General features: G+C 36.0%; 1 protein-coding gene across 1 annotated transcript; it reads left to right on the top strand.

Moving 5' to 3' along the window:
- Nucleotides 1-254: 254 nt before the first annotated feature.
- On the top strand, nucleotides 255-9,772 carry LOC306888333 (WASH complex subunit 1-like). Its single transcript, XM_079446550.1, has 11 exons — nucleotides 255-328; nucleotides 867-1,007; nucleotides 3,627-3,738; nucleotides 4,415-4,561; nucleotides 5,065-5,201; nucleotides 5,305-5,440; nucleotides 5,530-5,737; nucleotides 5,960-6,133; nucleotides 6,842-7,000; nucleotides 8,301-8,369; nucleotides 8,454-9,772. The coding sequence occupies exons 1-11, from the start codon at nucleotides 321-323 to the stop codon at nucleotides 8,600-8,602; spliced, it is 1,440 nt and encodes a 479-aa protein (XP_079302676.1). The 5' UTR covers nucleotides 255-320; the 3' UTR covers nucleotides 8,603-9,772.
- The last annotated feature ends 143 nt before the right edge of the window (nucleotides 9,773-9,915 follow it).

Here is a 9,915-nt window from a genome sequence, read left to right as displayed (position 1 = left end):
ATTCGTGTGGCCTACACAAAAGTTCATACATCATGATAAATGCCAAATTATATTGTTAACTGCAGCAGCATCAATAATGATGGTGATAATAATAATAATACAAATCAAATAAGTAATAATAACAATAAAATTATTAACACAACAGATGCTCAAAAGTCATGATGTCTCGTGTTAGCATTTTAATAAACATTTTAATAATTTCTACAATATTGAAGTTTTGTTTTGTTTTTATTCTGCGTTTACGCGCTGACGTCAGGCGTCACGTGATTTGAGAATGCGGAAGTTTACTGAGCGCCTTCACGCAGCTGAACGGCATATAAATGGTCAGGTAAAGTGTTTCCTTTCTATTTTAACAGCGACATTTCATAGATACTTTATAGTTATCCGTTTGTATTTTTGGTTATCCTTTTTTCTTCATTGCAGGATGGTCGCGTATCAAATGAGTGTCGTAATCAGCTGATTTGTGTCATGTTACTAGTAACGTTATATTCTCTTATTAAAAGGCTTGCATTGCGACACACAACATAACCGTGACTCTGTGTGCGAGTCATCATGTGACTGTCATCCTGGATCAGTGTTTTATGGTGCTGTATTATTATAGATTGGATCTAGATACGTGACCCATGTATCTTTGGGGGCAAAAAGCATAAATCCCACATGATATGAAATTTGCCTTTCCATACAGAGTCCACTGAAGCATAAATATTATGTGGGTTGCCTACAGTTATATTTAAGTATAGCATATCACACATATCAGCTACTACTTTAGCAAATTAGATCATTCAAAATGACTTAAAACTTAATATTTGACAATTTGCTCATACAGATTGAATGATTCTTTGCTTTGTGTCTGTGTATGTGTGTAGGATGACTCCGAAACGTTACCTGGAGGGACAGGTGTACTCTGTACCGCTCATCCAGCCGGATCTGAGGAGAGAAGAGGCTGTGCATCAGATCACTGATGCGTTACAGTACCTGGAAACGATATCAACAGACATCTTTACTAGGTAAACACTCTTTTGTACTGCAGAGTGCTTTTGTGTAGATCAGAGATGTAAAAGTTCAAAAGGCTAGAATCAATAATATTACAGCAGTTCACACAAACGAGTGCTACTTTTTCAGTCGCCCATCCAGGTCTCAAAAATAAGGCTCTTTTCTATAGATGGATATTAATTTATGAAAAATATTTATGGCATATATGTAGCAACTTACACTTATGTTAGCAACCAATTTTGTATGTATCAAAAATATATTTTAGATTTTTATAATCTATAATTTATTAGTTAATATGTTATAATAAATTTTAAATATGCAGTACTGCTTTTTTAAAGAAATTAATATTTTAATGAATACTTTTATTCAGCAAGGATGCAATAAATTGATTAAAAGCAACAGTCAAATATTTATAATGTTACAAAAGATTTCTAGTTCAAATACAAGCTGTTCTTTAAAACTTTCTATTCCAATAAATGTTTCTTAAGCAGCAAATCAACATATTAGAATGATTTCTGAAGGATCACGTAACACTGAAGACTGGTGTTATGATTCTCAAAATTCAGCTTCAAATACATTAAAATAGTAATAATAATATTTTACAATATTACTGTTTTTTTATTTAGATTATCAAATAAATGCAGCCTTGATGAGAGTTTAAATTTTATTTATATCATTAGAATTAACAAACTTTTGGTGAATATCACATAGCAAGTATTTATGTGTGCAAGGCATAAAAACACATGTACATGATCAACAGACATAAGATGTAGTGACGAGGCAGCACTGTTCCTTTGAGGTAAGTGACAGCTCAGTCCGCTGGCCCAAAACCCCCTCACGCTGGCCCCGTCCTTATTGTTGCGCCTGGCTATTGAAGGAGGGAGCGTGATTAGACCGTGTCAATATAACAAAGGAGAGAAACACAATGAAAGGTGTGTGTTTTGCATGAGATGCAGTTGTGAGGGAGTGAGTTCTCAAATATGCTAATTCCAGCTGAACAGGCTGGAAAACCATCCACAGCGTTACCATGACAACATGGCACGTAGGGGTCCAGGGAACATATTTGTGTGTGTGTGGTGAAGCAGTGCGTTTCTAGGTCAGCTCCATTAAGCCTCTCCTTCCCCCCTTCTCTTTTAGTCATTCGTCTGTCATTTTCCCCCGTTTCTAATGGAGGGTTTTTTCAGACAGTGTATAGTGCCATAGGCTACAGAGGAGCACACTGACTCAGTAGTGATGATAGGACTGTACACATGCACAATTACGCTCTCATTCCCGCTGCATTTTGTTGATGTTTCAGGCTGCCTTCTGCAATCAAGGCAACTTTTTTCCCTTTTGCAATGTTTGTTCACAGACAAACAAAAGAGATACGCGGCTGGTAAACACAGATGGCTTATAAAAGGTGTAATAAAAAGACATTATAATATCAAGCCAGGACAAATGGCATTGGCATAGAGCCACCAAGGTCACAGTATACGTGCTGTGTCATCTGCTAATGTGCTGCAGTACACCAGTATTCAGCATGATGTTTGGAAAAGTTTGCTTCAGAGTTTCTCATTCGTCTAGGTTCAGCTGTCCCAACTGTGCTCATTTATTTGATAAAAATACAATAAAAACTGTAAAATTGTGAAATGTTATTACAAATCGAAATAACTGTTTTCTATTTGAATATATTTAAAAATGCAATTTATTCTTGTGATGCAAAGCTGAATTTTCAGCATCATTACTCCGGTCCTCAGTGTCACATGATCCTTCAGAAATGTCTTTACTGTCACTTTTGATCAATTTAATGCATTCTTGCTGAATAAAACTAATAATAAAAAGTCATCTTACTGACAAACATTTTTATTTTAAATGGTGAAATACCGGTACATGTATATTACATATATCATATATTATTATATGTCTATTACAGGGCTCTCTGGAAGAAGAGAATACAATCTCAATGGGATTTTCTTGGTTAAATAAAGGAAATAATATACTGTTTTTTAAAAAGCAAAATTTACAAAATTCAATTTGTACTTAATGCAGTATTTACAATTTTTAATTCAGAAATACCTGTAAAACAGAATGAGTTTATTTGTCATAGGCAGATTAAAAATGTATTTTTTGAAATTGAAATGATCAATGTCGATCATGTAAAAACAGTTAACCATCAAGCAAACATACTGGCTTAAACTGGATTAATTGTTTTAATCAACAACAAAGAAATTGAGAATGGCCTGAATTTTTGTGAAGTTCGGATCTAAATAAGGGAAAGGGAAGTGGTGTGTGGCCAAGTATGGTGACCCATACTCAGAATTTGTGCTCTGCATTTAACCCATCCAAGTTACACACAGTAGTGAACATACACCTGGAGCAGTGGGCAGCCAATGCTGCGGCGCCTGGGGAGCAGTTGGGGGTTCGGTGCCTTGCTCAAGGGTCTCACCTCAGTCATGGTATTGAGGGTGGAGAGAGTGTTGGTTATTCACTCCCCCACCTACAATCCCTGCCGGACCTGAGACTCGAACCCACGACCTTCAGGTTACAAGTCCAACTCTCTATCCATTAGGCCACGACTGCCTTATAAAATGTGCTCCATAAATGTGTTCACCTGTATTCTGCAGCTATAGTTTGACTTGGTTTGATTTTGACAGGGTGTCTCAGAGCGTGGAGAAGAACCGTGCACACCTTCAGACCGTCACAGACCGGATCAAACTGGCTCAGGCCAGAGTCCATAAGATCAAAGGAAGCAAGAAAGCCACAAAGGTGATGCAGATGATTCAGACACAGAGAATCTGACAGTCAGTCACAGCGTAGAAGAGAAACTTATTCTGCAACAGATGCCTGGAGCAGAAAGTGAATATGAGTTGTAGGTTGGGCATAAGCTAATCATTAAAACTTAACAAGAAAGGTCTGGGTCATATTTTGCCTGAGTAACAAAATTAAACATTTTTTTTACATTAAGAACATTAACACTATTTTTAGGGCCATTAAGATTTTGACTGCTGCACTGTTTGAGCTGTAGGAATTTCGTACTTACAATAATTGTACTGTTAGTCACTTTGGATTAAAGGTGGGGTATGTCATTTTTCAAAAACGCTGAGTCGGGGCTGATTACCAAAACAAACCTTGTAGCCAATCAGCAGTAAGGGGCGTGTATGGTATTTTGTCACGCCGCTCGCGTCCGGTGTAGACACTGTGTAACATTGATTTTGCTTTGTTTCACAGAACTAATCGTTGCGTAGGCTACGTATGTGTGGGGCGGAGCTATCAAAATAGGGGCGAGACCCTTTTGGGGTAGGGGCGTGTTTGTTTTGGGGATTTCAAATATCAACATTGGCTTCCAGGAATCGCTTACCCCACCTTTAAAGCACCAACTAAATGACTAATTAATAATTACTGCACTGTACTGAGTGGTCATATGTCTGGTGTGTTTGTGTAGGTGTTCTCCAGCGCCAAATACCCAGCACCAGAAAAACTGCAGGAATATTCGTCCATATTTACAGGTGCAGTAGATCCTGCCTCACAGAAGCGGCCTCGCTTTAAAGTTCAGAGCAAACTCCGCCCACTGGATGACAAGGCCCTCCAGGTGAACAAATTCAGTCATTTGTTTTTTAGCTCCTGCTCCTGCTATATTTCTTTCAAGTCTATATGGCTCATATTTTGTTAAAAAAAAAATCATTGAAATAAATGGAAATGTGAGCTAGTATTTTGTCTTTAAATTCTCTATATATTCCCGTTATAAATTAAAGGGTTTTTTTTTTATAAAAAAAATCTGTCATAATCTGTCACTACTCACTACAGATGTTGCTCCCCTTTTAATCATTTAATTTTTCTTTTTCAGTTTTTTTTTATTTATTTTTTTTTATAAATAAATCACTTTCTAAATAGACAAATTAAGAGGCATATTTAAAACAGTTTATTTAAATTATGATTTAAAATAAATAAATAATAATAGCATCAAATTATCTTTTTAAGAAGTTCGTTCGAAGTTTAACACTTGGCTTGTAATGTCAAATTACAATATAAAACCATCAACACAAATGAATGTTAAAAATGTTTAATGAAATGACCCATAAATGTGTTTTATAGGAGAAGTTGATGTATTTGCCAGTATTTGTAAACACTAAGAAGCGCTCTGAAGATGAGACAGAGGAGGGTTTGGGAAGTCTGCCGAGAAATGTCAACTCAGTCAGCTCCTTATTGCTGTTCAACACAACAGAGAACCTGTGAGTACACAAACACCTACACATATTGACTGAATGCTGCACTGCCGATGCAACCTTATTAATGCTCATATAATCATCGCTGTGCGTGTTTGTGTATTTTCAGCTATAAGAAATATGTCTTTCTTGACCCTCTGGCGGGCGCCGTGACTAAAACACACACCACGTTAGAAACGGAAAAGGAAGATAAACCGTTTGATGCACCGCTGTCGATCACCAAGAGAGAGCAGCTAGAGAGACAGGTGAGCCGCTCAGTCATACCTATAATGAAGCGATACACTGAAAACAGGATGCAAGCTTAGTTAATATCTCTTGCATGCTTTCTTCTCAGACCGCAGAGAATTATTTCTATGTGCCAGACCTGGGACAAGTGCCTGAGATCGATGTGCCGTCTTACCTGCCCGACCTACCTGGCATCGCTGATGACCTGATGTACAGCGCTGACCTCGGCCCAGGGTTCGCACCATCTGTTCCTGCCAGCAACAGCATCCCTGAACTTCCTTCATTTGGCACAGAGCATGACGAATCTAGTGGATCTGGTGGGATCATTATTAACATTAAATTATGGCAGATTTATAATTTTTTTAGAAATTAATTTATAATTATGCAATTATTATTACAGTTATAAAATATTTAAATTATAGAATTGTAAAAAATTATATATCATTTTGATATATAAAAATACATGTAATTATTTTTTATTTATAAACGTAAAATGAATAAAAACATATTATTTAATAATTACTTGGTTGTATTTTAAGACTCTCATTTTAGGCTTGAGGCTCCGCCCCCTCCACCTCCTCCACCCCCTCCTCCACCAGAGCCAACTCTGGTATCAGTCCCACCCCCTGGAACATCCCCAGCTCCGCCCCCTCCACCCCCACCTCCACCTATCACAGCAGACAGCACTGATGCAAATCAAGCCCCTCCCTCAGGTAAAAGATTTTTTTTCATATTTATTGACTTTTTTAGCACAGTATGTCATTGCAGTTAGCATAGGGAATTGCAAATGTTTTTTCCCCCCTGCACCAGATGTTTTCAGACTGCAAAGGTGGTTAAATGTTCAAAACCTAAATTTATTTAAAACTATAACACACTTATATTTCTTTTTTTTCACACTTGTATATCTATTTTTGTCCATATACACTACCATTCAGTTTGTGGTCGGTAAATCTCTTATGCTTACCAAGGTTGCATTTATTTAGTCAAAAATACATAAAAACTGAAATATTATTACAATTTAAAATAACTGTTGTCTGCTTTAATATATTTTCAAATGTAATTTATTTCTGATGGCAAAGCTGAATTTTCAGCATCAATACTCCAGTCTTTAGTGTCACATGATCCTTCAGAAATTATTCTAATATGATGGTTTGCTGCTCAAGAAACATTTCTGATTATTATCAGTTAAACTGTATTTTTGAGGAAACTGTGATACATTTTTCAGAATTCTTTGCTGAATAGAAAGTTCACCTTTTATTTGAAATAGAAATCATTTGTAACATTCTAAATGTCTTTTTTATTCATTTAATGTATTCTTGCTGAATTAAAGAATTAATTTCTTTTAAAAAAAACACTTACTGGCCCCAAACCTTTGTATGTTATGCATGTCAACCACTTTCTTTCATGTTTGTGTGTATCAGGTATAGTGAAAGGAGCCCCTACTGAAGTGGTACAGCCGTCGAACGGCCGAGCCAGCCTGCTGGAGTCAATCCGAAACGCCGGCGGTATCGGCAAAGCAAACCTCCGCAATGTAAAAGTGCGCAAGATGGAGAAGAAAAAACAGAAAGAGCAAGAGCAAGGTCAGACGCCAGCAGTGTTTACACTCTGTACTGAAAGCATACTGTCAAATAGGGTCAATTAGGGGGTGTTAACATTAGCTAAACTGTTATTAGGGTAAGAAACTTGTTGCTAATGGAAGCATTTAAAAAGCCAAGCCTTATGTAGAAACTTTGGACCAGTAAGCAACATGCTAGTATATACACCATAGGTACACCCTGGCAACCATCCAGGAAATATGTAAAAATGTACATGCAGTTATTTTGCAAGATGAACATATTAAGTGTACAAGAGTATTCATTTTTAAAACAAGAGGAATTCATTGTGTTTCAGTATCACTGGTATAAGGAAGAGCGCTGTGGTATTTGGAAAGGTCAAAAGAGAAATTTACTTTCATTAAATCTGCCCTATTAAGCCTTTTTAAATCTGCTTGACATTTGCTCTGAAATCGACTGACTCTGGACTCACAAAGTCTCAGATATTTCAAATTCTTCACTGATATATTATCAATGGATAAACTTTGTGGTCTTTTGAATTTGCCATCTCTGAGAGGTAATTACTAATGATTTAGGAGTTGGCTGAGAGTAAATGCCACACTTAAGATTTGAAAGAACGCAATGTAATAATCTTTGCTACTTGTTATTCTCCTGAAATATGCACTGTTTGCCGCAGAAAATAACAAAGGCAGTTGTTGTTTTTTTTTCTGATGAACACAAAAGGAAATGTTTAGCAGAAAATCCAATCTGCTATTTTCTTTTCAATTAAAGTTAATGGGAAACGGATGCTGTGGAGTCTCCAAAAAGGTCAAAAATGCACATTAAAAGTGATCCGTATGACTTGTATATGACTCATTTAGCTTTAAAAGTTTTGGTTCTGCAAAATGTTTAAATTTTTATTAAAGTAGCTCACTAAGGCTGCCTATTTTGATCCAAAAAAAGTCCATAATAACCGTAATATCAATGTAAAACAACTGTTTTTTTTATTTGAACATATTTTAAAATGTAATTAATTCCTGTGATCAAAGCTGAAATTTCAGCATCATTACTCCAGTCTCATGATTCTTCAGAAATCATTCTAATATGATGGTTTCCTGCTAAAAAAAACATTTCTTATCATTGTCAATGTTGAAAACAGTTGTGCTGCTCTATAATTTCTTTCAGGATTCTTTGATTCCGTTTGAAAAAATGATTCTTTAGTGATATTATTATTACATCCTTGTAGTGTATACAGATTTCTGAAGCCATGTAATGTGTAAACTTCATTGAAAAAAAACCCTGTTATATTTCCTTTTGCATAGTCTTAACAGTTGTCTTTTTTTCCCAGTTGGGGCAGCGGTGAGCGGTGGAGACCTGATGTCTGACCTCTTCAATAAATTGGCCTTGCGCAGGAAAGGTGTGTTTGAAACCTTGGTTTTAGCACCTCAGTCTCAGTGTTTTCATCCCACCTGATGCATTTTTCACTGTGAATATTTGACAGGTATCTCTGGTAAGGGCCCGGCGGGCGGAGACTCATCTGAAGCACCTGCCAGCTCCGGCGGCGCGTTTGCCAGGATGTCAGATGTTATTCCGCCCCTTCCAGCGCCACAGCAACCCACTGCAGATGATGAAGATGGCTGGGAGGCGTAACCATGGTGACTGGAGAGTTGAAATCCTTATAGACAGGGTCTGGAGATCAGGGTCTCCTCTCCAAGGAGAGTTGTGGAGTCTTGAGTGAGACGTTTGGTCTCTTGTTTTGTACCCTGACGGTCAGTGAATTAACACAAGTGTAAGATGATGTGTTCTATATGTCATTAAAACCCTTATAGTCTGAAAGATTATATTATTAAAGTCAACATGACAGAAATTCACTATTTACATTCTTCATTTTTGGTCATCTGTGCTTGATTCATCAGTGCAGATCATTTCAAAATTTTGAAAACGTAAATTTTCTAGCAAATTTAATAACTTTAATATTTTTATAATATTAAATACTACTACAATGATACTATTATACTATAATTGACAGAACAACAGACAAATTACAGTATTAGTCATTTAATTTCTATATAATACTTAATTTCTTGGCTTTCAAATGTTAAACTATAGAGCTTCAGTTTTTTCAACCATTTAAAAAATACAAAAATCTATATAAATATGGAAAAATCATGTCTACATAATATGCATAGACTTCCTGGATGAGCTACAGTATGCAGCAGGGCACATGGTATCCCACAATGCAATGTGCTTGACTGTACCTTCCATTTCCATTATGATGAATGAACTGGAAGTGATATCAACTGCCATTTTTATCATCATTTTGAATTAATATTTAACAGACTAGCAAATGTTAAGACATTTTAAAAAATTGGATTGAAAAAGTCAACTTGACTCAGCCTATTTAACATGCTTCATTTGTGTTTCTGTTCATTTGTGCACGATTTATCAAACATTTCAAAATGTTTCTTTGTAATCTTTACTAAATCAAAATTTAGTAACTTCCTCCATTTTTTTAAATGGCTTTCCTTTTCATCTGATGTCATCTCGTCCACACAATGGGTAAATATTAATGTTACCCACTTTAACTCGTAAATCTCACATTATGGTTGTCTTATGTTGACGTTAATAATTAATTGCACAAAAATAATGTGACTTCATGAAGTTGATGGTGAAATAACTAATGTTCCTTAACGGAAAAAAAAGAATGTAAAAAGCAGCTTGTATTTTTTGATATTTTGTTTTACATGCTCAAAACCATCTCTGGTATTAGTATCTTTAGTACAGGAAATAAACTCTAATCTACTATGATTATTTTAGCCCATCTGTTTAGCGAGTCTGTTGGCTTCACGTTTTGGATTACAAACACAGAAACCAATCCAGTCTTGTAAAAATCAGCTTTAATTAAATGAAAGTCAAGAACTGAAGCAAAAACACATGCTGAAACAGAGAACATGAGGACAGAG

The sequence above is a fragment of the Barbus barbus genome (genome assembly GCF_936440315.1).
Source record: "Barbus barbus genome assembly, chromosome: 22".
Taxonomy (NCBI): domain Eukaryota; kingdom Metazoa; phylum Chordata; class Actinopteri; order Cypriniformes; family Cyprinidae; genus Barbus; species Barbus barbus.
The sequence above is the reverse complement of the archived record's forward strand: the minus strand, read 5'-3'. Positions and strand labels throughout refer to the sequence as shown.

Coding starts and splice junctions, on each gene's coding strand:
- LOC306888333 (XM_079446550.1), top strand. Junction 4,562..5,064: donor TGGATGACAAGGCCCTCCAG/GTGAACAAATTC, acceptor TGTGTTTTATAG/GAGAAGTTGATGTATTTGCC. Junction 8,370..8,453: donor ATTGGCCTTGCGCAGGAAAG/GTGTGTTTGAAA, acceptor AATATTTGACAG/GTATCTCTGGTAAGGGCCCG.